Here is a 17,108-nt window from a genome sequence, read left to right as displayed (position 1 = left end):
GAGTACTATAGAGCTCCCTCTCCTCCACTCCTATTGCCATGGGCCTCATTTAGGCCCTCATCATCTCTTGGTTGGCCTATCTGTTCTCCTGACTTCCTGTCTTATCTTCCTTGAATCCATCTTCCCCACCCATCAGAAGGATCTGGCATGTTCCCTGCTGCTTAAAGCCCACCAGTGGCTTCCTATCCTCCTTAGGATAAAGTCTACACTCTTTAAAATGGCACAAAGGATTACGCCCTGCAGACCCTTCAGCCTCATTCTATGCCTAGAACTTAAATTTAGCAACACAAAACCACTTACAATTCTCCACACATACAATGTGGTTTCTTGTCTCTTAGCTTTTGCTTCTTTCTTTTAACCCTCCCCTCCCCCCGCCCCCGCACCATTGACTAACCAATGCTTACTCTCCTTTGAAGACAAAGCTCAGGGGTCATCTCTTCAAAGACTCCTTAGTAGATTTTCCTTCCATCTCCTCTATTCAGTTGGGTTAGAGATGCCTCATTTGAGTTCCCTTATACTTCATACGATCTCTACTACTGACTCCTACCATACTCTATATCACTTGTGTCTCATGCATCTTTGAAGCCTCAACTTCCCAGCATAGTACTTGGAATATAGTAGGAGCCCAATTAATGTTTATTAATGCATGAATGGCGAAATCCAAAGTTCTCCATGATTTGTCCCCTGCTTACCTTTCCAACCACCACCACAAGTCCTCAATATCATGTGTTCCAGTCATACTGAAAGATTTGAAGTGTGTCAAGCACGCAATGCTTTTTCCTGTTTCTATGCGCTTGTAAATACTATTCCTTCTGCCTGAAATGCTTTACCCCGATCCTTGTTCTATTATTATTTTTTAAGATTCACTTCAAACTTCATGTGCTTGACAAGGCCTTTTCTGGTGCATTTTACTGTTCTCCTTAGTACTATAGAGCAATCTGTACATACCTCTATAGTAGCCCTTATTATACCATTTTTATTTATTTGTTGATAACTTTCTCCACCAGCATCTAGCACAGTAGCTGGCATACAGCAGTCAATAGATGCTTGAATTAACGAATGCATGTGTAGAGACATGAGTAAATGAATGGCCAAGGTGATAATGTAAATAAGGTAAACACTTGAGACAGGGACCTACGATGCCTAGTCTTTCAACTATATTAGGCTCCTTTTATCAGTGTGTAAACCTGGATGTACATAATAGGAAGAAGTGGCTTTCTGATAAGTCCCTGCAGAAGTACAAATTATGTAGACATAGTTAAGGAGATAGTTGAAAGTGGTTTAAAATTAAATCAGGATTTAGTTTTAGATTTGTTTCCTAGGTCTTAAGTATTCAAAGGAAAAAAATGTCCTCTTCCAAACAGGTAAGTATTATGACATCTAATTAAGAGCTCTTAAAAATGAGAAGAGTTGTGTTAGGTAAAAACAAAACAAAGCCAAAAGTTGTATTTGTTAAGGATTTCACAAAATTTTAAAGTAACTATGACAGTTATGGGAAAGTTGCTTTAAAAAATTTTAGTGGTAAAATATACATAATATAAAGTTTACCATTTTAACCATTTTTAACTATACAGGTCAGTGGCATTAAGTACATTAACATTGTGTAACCATCCACCTGCAGAACTTTTTCCCCAATTGAGTCTATATCCATTAAACAATAACTCCCCATTCCCTACCTCCCCACAGCCCCTGGCAACCACCATTCTACTCTCTGTCTTTATGAATTTGATTGCTCTAGGTACTTCCTGTAAGTGGAATCATATAATATTTGTCCTTTTGTGACTGGTTTATCTCACTTAGTATAACATCCTTAAAGTTCATCCAATGTGTAACATGTGTCAGAATTTCCTTCCTTTTTAAGGCTTAATAATATTCCATTGTATGTATATACCACATTTTGTTTATCCATTTATCTGTCAGTGGACACTTATTTTGCTTCTACCTTTTGGCTAAGTGAATAATACTGCTATGAATGTGGGTGTACAAATATCTGTTCGAGTTCCTGCTTTCACTTATTTTGGGTATATACCTAGAATTTGAATTGCTGGATCATATAATAATTCTATGTTCAATTTTTTGAAGAATTGTCGTACTGTTTTCCACAGTGGCAACACCATTTTACATTCTCAACCAGCTATACACAGGGTTCCCACTTTCTCCACATCCTGGCCAACGTATGTTATTTTCTGTTTTTGTTTTGGTTTTATCATAGCCATCCAAATGGGTGTGAAGTTTAAAAAAATTTTTTTAACCAAAAACACAACTATTGGTTACAACTATTTAATGAATGAAGTCTCCCTACTTTCCTCCTACTTCTACTCCCCCAAAGAAGAGGAAATGCACAAGCAAGCCTTCAAGAACTCAGAAAGCAGAGAATGAGGTGTCAGCACACACAGTATGTACAGACATGGACACACGAGACTCTGTGACTTCCACAGAAATGTTTAAAAATAGTTTGGCCAAATTCACCCTTATTTCTTTCTCTTTATTTACATTTCCCCCTTCCTTACTGTACACATTTCTTAAAGTTCACATAAGTAAAACATAGGGGAAAAAAACTTAGCAGCTGACTAAACAAGGTATCCAACTATAAAAAGAAAACAGTCAACTCTGTTAAATATAAGAAAACCACTTATTCTGCAGCAGCAGCTGCAAGTTACTTTAGACAGTAATCTGAGAAGGTGCACGCTCTCTAGTATGTGTCTCCAGGTATGCAGGATGGTCATAATCCTTTACATTTATTTAACATCTAACACATTAAACATGTTTACATATAGGGAGGAGGGCAGGGCGGGAATTCATGCCTCCATTTCGGGAAACTAAGGTTCAAAGAAGTTAAGGACCAGGCCAAGGATATGTAGTAGGGAAAGGTAAATTCAGAATTCAAGTTTTCTGGGAATTCCCTGGCAGTCCAGTGGTTAAGACTTGACGCTTTCACCGCGGTGGCCCAGGATCAATCCCTGGTCGGAGAACTAAGATCCCGCAAGCCATGCGGCGCAGCCAAAATAATAAAAAAAAAAAAGGAACACAGAATTCAAGTTTTCTGACTGAGTTCAAAACTTGTGTCCCTACATTTTGATATCCCTCAAAGATACTTGTTTTTCTGTAATTGCCTCCATTGGTTCAAGTCAAGGTTCCTAAATTATATGGCCTGATGGAGTTCCTTGGGGCTTCACTGAACTTTTGGATACTTAGCCCTGTAAGTCTGCACGTATACTCTTACTCATCGTATTTCCCAAAGCCTAAAGAAATCAGGTTAGGACTAAAGAAAATCAGTCATTGAGACAAAAAGAAATTCAATGAAGAGAGCAGATCTTGAAAGTTCTCATACAAGGAAAAAAAATTGTAACCATGTGTGGTGATGGATGTGAACTAGACTTAACTGGGGTGATCATCTCGTGACATATACATATAGAGTCATTATGTTGTTCACCTGAAATTAACATAATACGTTAATTATATCTCCATTAAAAAGAAAGCTAGGTCTTAAAAATTAAATAATTTAGAACCAGGCCAAGCTACAAAGTATTAAACCAAGGTGATAAAAAATTTTGAGTCATAAACAAGCATAGTCATAATAATTTTTGTGAAAGCAAAGGACTTTGTATTATTACTAAATAAAATATTTTATTAAAAAATTTAACAAATCTAGCCTTTCTTGTTTATTTTTTTTTGAAGAAACATTTGTATGTGAGGGTGATAGTAACTGTGCTGTAATAGGGACACTTCGATTATATTATGTTATTTATACATGGGCAAATTAAAATGGAGAATTGAGACAAATAGGACAAATTGTCCCAAATCTACTACTGAAGAAGAAGAAACTGATTTGGAATTCAAAAGTGGCCCAAATTGGATGTGTCCAGTAACTGGACTTATCTGGATAATTCTGCCATCTCCCAGTTTGTCACAACAGGGGCAAATATTGTTTGAGGGCTTACTACCATGTGAGAGGCATTGTGCTGGTTTCAATGGATTGGCTCACTTGATCTTGCTCCAGACGCTGTAAGATAGAAATTATTACAAGACCTACTTCAGCTCAGGGAAATTATAGTATTTGCCCAAGTTAACCCAGGTAGCAAGTAGTAGAACCAAGATTCCATCTCAAGCCTGTCTTATTCCTAACTCTTAACTACTATGCCCAGTGATAGCAGAACAGTAGAAATGACAAAAATTTGGTAGGCAAGTAAAGTCAGTGGGCTGTTTATCATGATTTTAAAAACCTAGCTGTGAAAAAACCCAAAAACCAAAAACCAAACAAACCTAGCTGCAGAAATAAGCTACGTATAAACTTCAAAGTTTGCTCAGGAAAAATATCTAGTCTCAAAGATGAGAAACCACAGCTCAAAGAAGTCAGGCAGTTTAAAGACCACAAAACAATGGAACACAACTCTTTCAACTCCTGTCTAAAGGCCAAATCGACTTTAACCGTCCAACACCAATTGTGTCATATTTAAACATTGACTCTATCTGGTCCAGGAGGACAACATTCAGTTTCTCCTGTCGCTTTTGTTATTGGATCTGACCCTGTCAGATTTTAAATTCCATTCTTAGAATGGAACCTTAAATCTTTTTCAAAGCAACCTTATATAATAATAAATTCACACAAGCTTAGCAAGTAAGTAGTCATCGTGTGGCAAAACACAGTGGATGGTGGTTTTGTATGCTGTTTGGGGATTGGGTGTTTATCACACAGCAGTGGATTTCACAAATTCCAGGGTTGGGCATATTTCTAGTGGGGGCACGCTCAGCTATCATGAGAAGATGCAGGATTAGATAATCAACAACAACGAGGAAGTCAGCCAAGTTGCCGCCCAGAAATTATTTACCAGAGCAGCTGCTGTTCAGAAATGCTAACAAGCCAGTCTTCCTGGGAGTGGGCCATGCTCAGCTGTAAGCCACTCACAGTGTTTTCTCACTTTACTTTGCTCCAGAATCAGGAGCTCTGTGTACTGCAACGGTTTCTCCCTTCCTTGCTTTATATATTGTCTTCCCCCAAAACTGAACCTACAATTAATATTTGCTATCAAGAGGGGGCAGTGGTACCTAATCATGTAGGTATATACCCTAGTTGTTCTGTGCTGAGCGTAAGCAGCCTCCTCCTGTGTGTTTAAATATTTACAGAAGCTGAAGCTTAAAGGGTAGTTTAACTTAAACATTCAACCAAAAATAGCCAGTCTCGCAGAACCAACTCTTATGTATAATTTAATATTATTTTATTTCTGAATTCTCTGAGTATCTTGAAAGAAAGAAACCCTTAACTCCTTTTTTATTTACTTGCTCTGAAGTTGATACTTTTAGGCTTTTATGTTAACTCTCTCTTACAACTTCTCTTACAATTAAACAGCCTTGTAGCTTCCTTTACAATGAAGAATTATGTATATCTACTTTAGTCTCTCCCTCAATCAGCTACATAAAGGAGGACTTGCCACTTGGAAAGAAGACAGAACCCACTCTCCAGTCCTTTTCTCCCGCAGTTTCTCATATTTCCCTTCCCTGTAGTCACTATGGTGAAATGCTTGACTGCCTCTCACTAAGACAGTAACTTTTTACTCTTCAGTACAAATATCTCAACAAAAGTCTGCAGTAGTAAAAATATGTGAAATGATAAAATAGTTACTATTCATAATAGAATTTTATTACATGTTTCACAAATACTGGTTTTCTTTAAGAGAATCCATGCATACAGCACCCAAATTATTGCAGATTCTCACTTAGTTGGGCATGATTTAATGCTTTTACTATATTTAAAGAGTCCTTCCAACACTAAAAAAAAATCAAGCTAAGTTTAGTCACAGAACAGGGCTCTAAATTCTTATCTGAACTACCTGACTTACCATGTGATGCACTGCACATCACTCTCCCTGTCTCTGCCAACATGGCTGCTAATTAATTGTCCTAACCTTGTGGAGTCACAAAGGGACTAACATGGATGAACGTAAAACACATTCATGGGAACGTCTGAGGGTGAGATTAAAGGAACCAAATTGCTTTACCATTTTTAAATATCATAATAACTATTACTACTAGTAGGCATACAACTACTACCCTCTCATACCTGTAGGATGCTATGAAGTTTACAAAGTGCTTTGATTATGTCTTCTTATTTAATCTTTATGGCTGTTATTTATTCATACTCTCAACAAATAATTTTCAGGGCCTATGGTGCTGTGCATAATTCTTTTTTTTTTTTTTTTTTTTTGCGGTACGCGGGCCTCTCACTCTTGTGGCCTCTCCCGTTGCGGAGCACAGGCTCCGGATGCGCAGGCTCAGCGGCCATGGCTCATGGGCCCAGCTGCTCCGCGGCATGTGGGATCTTCTCGGACCGGGGCACGAACCCGTGTCCCCTGCATCGGCAGGCGGACGCTCAACTACTGTGCCACCAGGGAAGCCCCTGTGCGTTATTCTTAATGCCAGTTCTACAGGGACTGGAACAGGCTCAGAGATGCTAAGTAACTCGCCCAGGTCTCTGATTGTCCAAGGCTCCTGATCTGTGGTTTTCTAATCCCTTGTCCTTCCATCAAAATGCAACTGCCCTGATTTCTATCAATTCCTCATCACTACATAGTGTGATAAACTAACTTCAACTACGATGTTCATGATTGATAACGGCTTTATGTATTCTGCTTCCCAAATAAGGGCATTTTAACCTAGGCTGTTGGTGCTTCCCAAATAATCGCAGCCAAACAGGATGAGTAATGTGACAGGCGAATGGAACAAAGGTATGGTGAGAAGGGAAAGGAGGGGACACAATAGTTTGAGATTCCCCATATTATAGGATGCCTGTAGCTGCCTGACTACTCTGCTCTTAGACCAGGAAGAGACAGGGCCATTTCTACTTCCTGAGTGGGACTAGTGGCAATACAGAAGTCTAACAAAGGGTTGTCACCTCTGCATGTGACAATGTCCTGTGGCCCACTTACCCCCACCGTACCTCGGTGCAGCTCCTATAATCCTCTCAGTCACACTTCTCCAGGACAGCGACGGTGCCCTCTCACACCCACCCAGAGTGTCCCCTTAGCCAGTGCAGAGCAGAGGGTGAGACCAACTGACTCAAGCGGTCATTTGATTCAAGCTAAAAAAATCCTTTCCCTCAAATTATCTACGAAATTGCCCCTTTCTTCTGTCTTGCTTTGGAGACAGTTAATGGGAAAATGTCCCTCCCTCTGCACAGTGAACAAATTCATTTACTATTCCTACTCCGAGGCAAATACTGCACTCACGCTCCCCTTCTCCCTCTCTCTGAGTTACCAACCCTCACTTGGCAATATCCCCCTTGACCCCTGGCAGCTCCATTGAGGCACATTCACTATATAGTCACATAAAAGACAAAAGATGAGTCTGGATCAATTTCAGGAAAATTCAGATTAAAACATGGAAATCCAGAAAAGTCAGAAAATAGGGCTAACTCCCTCAGATTTAGCTGTTCATCTTAGTTGAATTTACCAAACAGTGGTTTGGGTCTGAAACACCAGTTATTCCTCTGATCTAAAGTATTATCTAGCAGCCTGTAATGCTTCCCAAACTCCTTCTCGACAGGAGAGGGCACACATAGATAATGATAATATTGGTAGAGTCCTCTGGTGCAAACAGCTGGAGATTTAGAAACTGATAAAGTCAGAGGCCACCAGCTCCAGGTCGCTCAGGCCGCTTCAGGTCCTGCTAGCCCAGACACTAAGAAAGCTAAGGAAATCAACATTGTGGCAACCAGTTACGAAGCTTAATCCTTGTAAACCGTAGCCTAATGTCCTCTTACCAAGGTGCTGTCTCATCTCACCCTCAACTCAGCCAATCCCCTCTGTCTTCCTTCCCAGCCCCACTCCCCCATCAATCAAGACAGCCCTCCCTTTCAGGGAAGCCGCCATTCCCTCTCCCACCCCACCCAAGGCCAACGGCTGTTCATTCCATCAATACCCTTTCTTCATTCTAAGGTGAACTATTCCTAAAGATGAAAATGCCTAAGACCCCGTCCTAAAAGCTCATCTGCATAATCATCTTCAAAAACAAACACGAATTTCTCAAGGAACAGAAACGTCCTCAGCCCCTGCCCTGTTCCCCATGGCATCATTCCCTGCCCCCATGTGCCAGAGCTAGAAGGGTCCCTTCTCTAAGCAGAGCGTGTGACTTGAAAACTACCAGCTTCAGTCACCTCCGGGGCTTGTTTAAAAATGCAGATTTCTAAGCTCCCCCTCCCTTCCTAAATCAGAATCCCTGGGGGTAAGGCAGTAATCGACACTTTAAACCAGCCCCCAAGGTGACCGTTCTACACAGTTCCAAACCACAGGTCGAGAGCCTCTGATTTAATCCAGCTCGCTCTCTTTACAGAGTAGGAAAGTAGGAAACAGGCACCGATGAGGTGAAATGGGCTTGTCCAAGGTCACACTGGCGTTAAGGTGACCAGGCCAGGCCAGGCCGGGAGACCGCCTACCCCACTGATTCGCACAGCACCAGCTAGGAAGAGCTCGGAATCTGGATGTGTCCACCACCAGCCCCTTCCCCCCACGAGCCGCAGGCCCCCGCACTCACCCTCTTGTAGATGTCCTCCCTGCTGGCCTCATACTTCTGCTGCATGCGCTCCTCCAGGAAGTAGATGCGCAGCTTGAGGCTGAAGTTCTCCTTCTTCAGGTCATTGAGGTGCTGGGACAGAGTGCGATATCCATTAGACATGGTGGGCAACCCATGGGGAGGAGCACATGCCCAATCGCCCCCTCAGCCCAGGAACGTGGTGCAGCTGCACCGCGGCATGAAGCGAGCCGGCGGCGACGCTGCGAGGCTACGGCGACATGCCCCTGATGGCTGGCGCTCTCTCCCGGACTTGGGCCTGGGCTCGCTGCTCTGGGTGCCGGAGCGCAGCGCGCTTTCCTTTTTTACCTCGGGAGATATTTGCGGAATCCCTGACAGAGGAACATGCTGCGTGAACTCAGACACAAGTGGTGTAACCCGACTCCAAGCTAGGACTCGGCTCTCACCCTCCCTCAGCCTCTCAGGCCCAACTGTAGGCAGTTAACAGTTTCTCAGAAAAGAGAGGGGGCTGACCCTCAGAAGCTTCCAGGAAATGGGGAATGGGAGTAATTCAAGGTGATGGTTGGGTTGCAAGGACACAGAATGGCCCACAAAATGGTGACCACGTATCAAATATCCCCCTTCTGTCAGGTGCAAATCTTAAAGAACGACTCATCAGAGGGGTTTCTAATTTCCTTGAATGATCCAGAAGCTCACCTCTCAACAGTTCCTTCCCAGTTTTATTCCCTGGACCTTTCCAGCCCTGAGGCAGTTAAAGAAATAGCCTTTATTACCGTGCCCCTCCCCCCATACACACCTGAGCCACCTCCCAAGAAAGGGCCAATCTTCTAGTTCAGTGGAATCTTTGCAAAAATCTGTTTACCAGTTACACAAGCTCCAAGAGGCAGGGTCAAATGTTCCTCCCTCCAAGGGATGAGGGCGAAAAGAGGGTGGGAGGCGATGGAGGGAGGTGTCAGGCTGGAGCCCAGAGACTTTACCCAGTCACTAGTTCTTAACTCCGGCACCTGCCAAGTGGAGCTAGGCACTCATTACCAGATCCTGCTCCTAAAGCAATCTAAGATCCTTGAATGACAGCTGCAACGCTGGCAGGAAGTATTATTTATACCACACCACACGGGACACTGAAGGTGACTGGGAGACAACGCCACAGCACAGATACCACACACAGGTTCTTGGTTGCAGTAATACTAGCTTGAAAACAAATTAACATTAACATCCAAAGTAAAGGAAACAAAAACTTTATACTTAATTCACGTAGAAGCTTCCTCCCCAACCTACCTGCTCTTCATTCTTCTAATTCTTTCTTCACTCTTCATAATAATTCCAATCAACCTCCCTTTTTTGTACACTGCAGGTAGTATGTTGGGCATGAGGAATACAAAGATGAAGACAGTCCCAGCCCTCCAAGAGATAGGTGGCCGTAGAGATGTAGGTGCGTACGTTTTACACTCTAATCCTCCAGGCCTGTGTTATTCAAACATTTTACATTTCACACTGCAATCCAGTGCATGCACACACACACACAACTGAAGTAAAAGTTCCCCAAAGTAATGTTAACCATCACTATGTAGGATGCACTCTGATATTTCCTATTCCGTTTCTCTGTTGGGGAGTGACCCACTGAATTGATTCCATGACCCACTAATACGTTTTGTCCTAAAGTTTGAAAAATACTGAATCTGTGGGAGCCCAGAAAAAAGAGTGATTCATTCTCATTAGGATGGTGAGAGAAAGAAAACTTTGACCAGGAGTTGCACTTGCACTTTGCTTTGAAAGACAGAAAAAATTTGAGTGAATAAAGTGGCCTCAGGAGGGCATAATGAGAACTGAGCATTCTCTCAAATAGAGCTGGATTATAAGTAGGCAGCACATTTCTTACCTAGACCACTGGTAACTTAAGACAATATATTCTTCATTTTTTTAAAAAAAGCACACATTTAAAATGCATTTAGCTAATTTCATTAAATCTGTGCGCTTAGAATAAATGAATTTCACCTAGGCTTAATTAGAGACAGTGAGGAAGAGAAAAGTCTGAGGTAAGACTCAAGACGATCCTTTTCTGGTCCCAGCTTTGTTACTAAATAGACGTATGACCTTGGGAGTACACGTCTCCAGGGGCCTAACTGTCCTCATTTATAAAATGAAGTGGTTGGAAACGGTGATTTTAAGGCCCTTTCCTGGTCTAAGCTCCTAGAGGAATAACCTGATTATTATTACCTCCATTTTGCACAGGGGGAACCAGGTGCCAGATTCTAGATTAGTGTTTAATCATGCTTTTGATGTCTACTTGGATTCTTTCATCATGTAAGATAATTTAATAGAAGCTTTATGGAAAGTAAAATTGCCTATGAATGCAGGTGCTCTTATCCAACCTATATATTTCTTTCTTCACATTAAGCCTATTTTCTCTTATGCCCTGTGATCCCTTGTTCTTTTCCTATCTCTCTAGCCTCTTCTCTGTGTTGTTTTTTTTTTTCTTTTTTCCTGGCTCTTTAAAGCTACTACTTAAATGATGATTAGCCATTAGCCTTCTGATTTTTTTCTCTTCACACTTTCTCCCTTAGAGATTTTATCCACTTTTAGGGCTTTGACTTTTGCCTCCCAAACAGTCCCCAAACCTCCAACTGAGTTGTCTCACCCAAGATCTAGCCCTACATATCCAGCTGTTGGCTAAATAGTTCAACTTGCATGTGCCATTCTCACGACAAACCTCATGGCAAACACTTTTGCAACAGTGTCTGTCATGTCTGCCAGAATTCATCCAGCTAGTTCTTCTCCTTATTAAAGCTAAGAAAACCCATTATTTTCAAAGCATTATTTTCAAAACTCAAATCTTATCCTGTCATCTCCCTTACTTAAAAATCCTTCACAGGCATCTCATCACTCTTAGTATAAAAGAAAAAAAAAAATCACACCCTCTCAAGACACCCTGCCTCTTTTTTCAAGTCACTTTCTCAAGTTTGAATTCCACCCAAACAAAGCTTTCCCTGCTACGCCAGACTGGAAAAACTTTTTCCTCTTGAGCTCCTAAGGCAACTACTAACGTTTGGCAAGTGCTCGTACGCTGCCTCGTGGTGATGCTTTTCTGTTGTCCTGCAGGGTTATTTACACATTTTAGAGCTTTTCACTTTTTCATGTGTCTACCTCTCCGACTAGTCTGTAAGCTGCCCAAGGGTCAATGACTTATATGTCTCTCTATATTCCTTCAGTTCCAACAATTGCCAAGAAGACCTTCCCAGTTAATTCTTCCCACTGTGCAGTATACAATCACCTCAGTCAGACTAGAGTGCTTTGAGGGCTGGCAAGTCATATTTCGTGTCTTTGTATTCTCGTTGCAGAATATTTAGGACGCACTCCCTAAATATGTGTTAAATTAATGAATAGATAATGATTGCATATATATTTCATTTTTTGCTGATTTGATCTGTTAAATATGGGCTAGGTTGCTTATGTTAGGTTGGCCAAAAAGTTCGTTCGGCTAGGATCTTACGAAAAACCCAAACAAACTTTTTGGCCAACCCAATATTATTCTCATAACTTTCCAATGATATAGAAAAGTTTGTTTTAATGGTTCCAAAGAAACTACATCTGCTAGAATGGTGACTAGAAAAATAATGTTTTGTTCACTTAAATTTCTAAGTTTATATGCCCATCTTGACTTTGCTCCTGAACTCCAATCTACACCTAACTTCCTAGTAGAAATCTCTACTTGAATATAGACAGCTCATACTCGTGATATATAAAACTGAATTCCTAATTTTTCCCAGGACATATGTTCCTTCCTCTGTGGACCCCATTTCAGTTTGTAACCACCAATATTTGCAGTTGTTTGGGCCAAAACTTTTTAATTATTCTTGACCCTTCTTTCTCATGCACATCATCTCATCTGTCTGTAAATCTGTCTCTCAAGATTTCTATTTTCAACACATATAGAGAAGCTATCTACCACCACTGCCACTCGTACCTTTGCCACTCTGGCCCAAGATACTGTGATCTCTCCTCTGAGTTATTTGAATAGCCCCTTAACTGGTCTCCCCACTCCCACCCTTGCTCCCCTATAGTCGATTCTTAGCATGGCAGCCATATCACTATGAGGGTTACAAAATGTCAGATTGCTCCTTTGCTGGAAACCCCCAATGGCTTCCCATCTAATTGAGAGTGAAAGGCTAAGTCAGTCGTTTTGTTAGCCCATAAGTCCCAAGGCCCTGCATAATCTGGAGCCTCTCCCCTACCCTCTCTTCTACTTTTTTCCTACTACTCTTCCCCTATGTACTCTGCCCCGGCCACACTGTTTCTCTTTGCTGTTTCTCAAAAACACCAAGCACCCTCCCTCCTCAAGGCCTTTCAGCTTATTGATCCTTCTGAATACTATGCTCTTTCTTTAGTTATCTGCATTCTCTTCCTCACCCTCTTCAAGTCTTTGATCAAATGTCACTTCCTCTATGAGGTGACCACCCTATTTAAAACTGTTACTCACCCTATGCCTCACCCCAGCCCTCCATGTCTCCCTTCATTGTTTTTTTTAATCCCATAGCACTATCACCTTCTAAAATATTATATTTACTTATTTATTTTGTTTCTTGTCTGTCTCTCCCTACTAGCATGTGAACTCCATGAGAAAGCCAGGATATGGGCCTGTTTTGTTCACTGCTATATCACCTGTACCCAGAATGGTGCCTGGCACATAGTAGGTGCTCAAGAAATATTTAATAAAAGAATGGATGAATAACTAACCTGCTGACTTTGACTTCATTGGATTTAATCCTAATAGAATTCAATCTGTATACAAGATTATGCAGATCTTGTAGGAGGAAGAGCGTATCTAAAGGTAATTTTATAAGTAAAATTAATTCTTCTAATAGACTAATTTTAATGCACAATGCAGAATCTGAACTATGTACAAGAGTTCTGAGTAAATGGGGAATAATATATGATAAATAACAATCAAAGGGCAGTATGAACTGTACAAATAATAAAAACTATAGAAATTAGGAAAGAGAGGCTACCAGAGAAGGTTCCAGAGAGAAGTGACATTTTTGCTCTCCTTATAGGATGAATCAAGTTTGCATAGGCTGGAGGGAGAATACAAGGCAATCTAGGCAGGTAGAACATAAGCAAAGGTGCAGAGGACCAAGTGGACTGAAACAAAGGGCACATGCTGTCCTGTAGTGGGTGAACAGAGAGGACAGGAAGTGAAGAACCATTTTAGAAAGATCTTGAAAGTCGGGATGAGGAGCCTGAGTTTGTTCCTTTAGCAGATCCTGGTTCTCAGTTTGAACAAAGGGTGAGGAACTACTTACTTTATTTGCTTATGTTTTGTTTTATTCATTTGTGTTTTGTAGCTTTATCAAACAAAACCACACACACCTGGGCTGCTCACTAGACCTCCTAAATCAGGGCCTCTCAGAGCTTTGGATAAGCTCTGCACTGCTTAGGAAACAAACACTGCAGGTTCTTGAGCAAGGGGCAGTGCTTCTATCTTTGTTCTTCCTTTTTAATGTAGTATATAGAAAATCTTTACTCTTCTCTGAAAATATTTTTTCCAAACATTAACAGTTCTCCCCTGCTCCTTGCTTAATTTCTTCTTCCCACCGCTTCTTAATGTATTAGTCCAGACTGGAAACAAGACTTTAATAAGAACTCAATCAATGCCAACAATAGTAGGAGATTACAACCCAGCTGTTTTATGTCATGCCCCATTAACATAACCGACTGTCAAGTCAGCCTTTAAAAACAACTCAGCCTCAATTTGCTTAATCATATTCAGACCCCCCAGATAGTTCTTACAATGGAAATGCTTGAAAACATATTAATCTCTTACCAATCCCTCTCCTAAAAATACAGTTCCACTCCACTAAAAATGATTAATCATCTTAATTGACACATTCTTTTCAAATATAATCAAACTTTTGCAACTCAACTTCACCAATTTGATATCTGTGATAATTCATAATTTTACATTTCATGAAAATAAAAATATTCGTAAATAACTTAATATGGTAAGCAGAGGAACAGGAGAATAGTGTTTTAAGCAACCCTTGACATTTTACTACCCACTTACAAATTGGCAATAAATATTATCACTATTATACATATTTATCTAGGTGGGATAGCACAGAATTGTGGAAAGGGCAATAGCTTTTGAACCAAGGAGATCTGGGTTCAAATCTCAGCTCTGCTATTTTCTAATTGTGTGACTTTCGGAAAAATACTTAATAGTAACTAACTGTAGGAAAGGAGTCAGGAGGTCGGATTGGGGTAGGCTATTAAGAGTGTTGCAATTGCATCTGTAATGTGAACTTTTATTTTTCAATATGAGGCAAATAGAGCAAAAATAATATGTGTTAAAATTTAGATATTGGGGGGACTTCCCTGGCCGTCCAGTGGTTAAGACTTCACCTTCCAATGCAGGGGGTGTGGGTTCAATTCCTGGTCAGAGAGCTAAGATCCCACATGCCTTGTGGCCAAAAACCCCAAAAAAACATAAAACAGAAGCAATATTGTAATAAATTCAATAAGGACTTTAAAAAAATGGTTCAAATCAAAAAATCTTTAAAAAAAATTTAGATATTGGATACATGGACAAGTGTTTTATTGTTCTTTGTATGTTCTTGTCTGTGAAATAGTTTATTATTTAAAAAAAACTATTTTAAATGGAATGAAACTAGGAATTACAGGAAGGCAGCTTTCAATTAAATATAAGAATAAATTCTCTAGTAGAGCTGGATGTAATGAACTTATTGCCACACTCCATCCATACATTCATACATCAAATATTTACTTAGCACTTACATTATGAGAGATAGTAAATTTCCTGCCACAAAAAGGAATCAACTGAAATTAAAGGACCACTTGTCAGGGATATTGTTAAGAATCTTCACACATCCACTAGGTTAGTTCTGGAGAACTTTTAAGGTCTTTAGCCATCCTGAGATTCTATGTTTGAAACATATTTTCTCATAGAAACAATAGTACCGAAGGCAGCACCAATGAGAGAGCTGTCACTTTTTGAAAGATCTCAGAGCACCCCACCAGCTCTCTTATGGTAGAGCCCTAAAAGGTAGTGAGAGTCTACCTGTTCAGACTGAGTGCTCTGGTTGCCTTGCACAGGAAGAGGAAGAGGAGATAAGTGAGCATAAAGGACATGTTATTCCAAGACAAAAGCAGCAACAACGACTAGGGACCTAAGGATGACTCTCAACAGACTTTGCTAACTGTTACATTTTCAAAACAGACCTGTGGGAAAGTCACACCAATGGCTGGAGAGCGCTTCCTGCTCTTTAGCACCCAGGAACCCTACTTGTTTTGGATTAGACGGCAGGGATAGACACAAAGGGATGGGGTAAGGAGAAGGAGGAGGATGGTTTGTTTCACATATAAATATTTTATTTGTAATACATGTATGTGTCTGGGAGTCCTTATGTTTTTATGATAAAATCTAAGTTGGAGAAATACAAGAGTTTAATTACTGGCTGTTTTGAATGACTTTGACTTGTATTACAATATTAATTAGATATAATTACACTATCTTCACAATAACAATCACTTGTATAGGATTTGACAATATACAAAGCACTTCCATATATGTATTATTTCATTTTATCTTCATTACAACACTGTGAAGTAAGTGGATTGGATATTATTATCCCCATTTTATACTCCAGGAAAGTAAGACATCAGGAAGTTAGCCGATTTGCTTAGCTAGAAAGTGGAGGAGCACAGACTACAGCTTCCAGCAGTCTGACCCATATTTCATACTCATCAGGGCCTTATTCATGACACTAGATGACCCCTGTGAACCTAGGGTTCCCCTGTGACTAATAAGGTACTTCCAATTCTACCTTAGGTCCCTGCATATTTTCAAAAAGTATCCTTCATTATAAATAAAATTGCTTGTGACCTCAGAGGATCTGACCACCTGAACCTATATAAAACATAGTTTTCTCCATTTTCAAGGTGACTAAACCAAAGCTAGTCTTCAAAAGATTAAACATAGGGTTACTATATGACCTAGCAATTCCACTCCCAGGTATACACCCAAGAGGAGAGATACATATGTCCACACAAAACAGAAGCATCATTCGCATAGTCAAAAAGCAGAAACATCCCAAACATCCAAAAACAGAAGATTGAATACACAAAGTTTAGCATATCCATATAATGGAATACTACTCTGTCATAAAAAGGAATGAAGTACTGACACATGCTATAACACAAATGAACCTTGAAAACATTATATAATGTGAAATAAGCCAGGCACAAAAAGTCACATATTACATGATTCTATTTATATGAAATTTTCAGACTAGACAAATTCATAGGGAAATTAGATGAGTGGTTTCCAGGGCCTGGGGGAAGAGGGAACAGGAAATGACTACTAATGGGTATGATGGGTTTTTGGGGGGTGATGAAAATGTCCTGGAACTAGGTAGTGGTAATTGTTGCACAACTCATTAAATATACAAAAAACATGGAATTGTACACTTTAAAAGGGTGAATTTTATGGTATGTAAATTACATTTCAAAAAAGCTGTTATTTAAAAAAGAAGAAAGAAACTAAAGCTGTGAGAAGTAACATATCCAGT

General features: G+C 40.3%; 1 protein-coding gene across 18 annotated transcripts in view; it reads right to left on the bottom strand.

Moving 5' to 3' along the window:
• Positions 1 to 17,108, bottom strand: part of PDE4DIP (phosphodiesterase 4D interacting protein) — a 224,462-nt gene that overhangs the window by 136,627 nt on the left and 70,727 nt on the right. For all 18 annotated transcript variants that reach the window (XM_067727491.1, XM_067727490.1, XM_067727485.1 and 15 more), the window contains exon 4: positions 8,527 to 8,637. In XM_067727491.1, the coding sequence (XP_067583592.1) occupies positions 8,527 to 8,637 (111 nt within the window). The remainder of the gene's footprint in view (positions 1 to 8,526; positions 8,638 to 17,108) is intronic.

This window comes from Pseudorca crassidens, chromosome 2, assembly GCF_039906515.1.
Source record: "Pseudorca crassidens isolate mPseCra1 chromosome 2, mPseCra1.hap1, whole genome shotgun sequence".
In the NCBI taxonomy this organism is placed as follows: domain Eukaryota; kingdom Metazoa; phylum Chordata; class Mammalia; order Artiodactyla; family Delphinidae; genus Pseudorca; species Pseudorca crassidens.
This window is presented reverse-complemented; position numbering and strand designations above follow the sequence as displayed.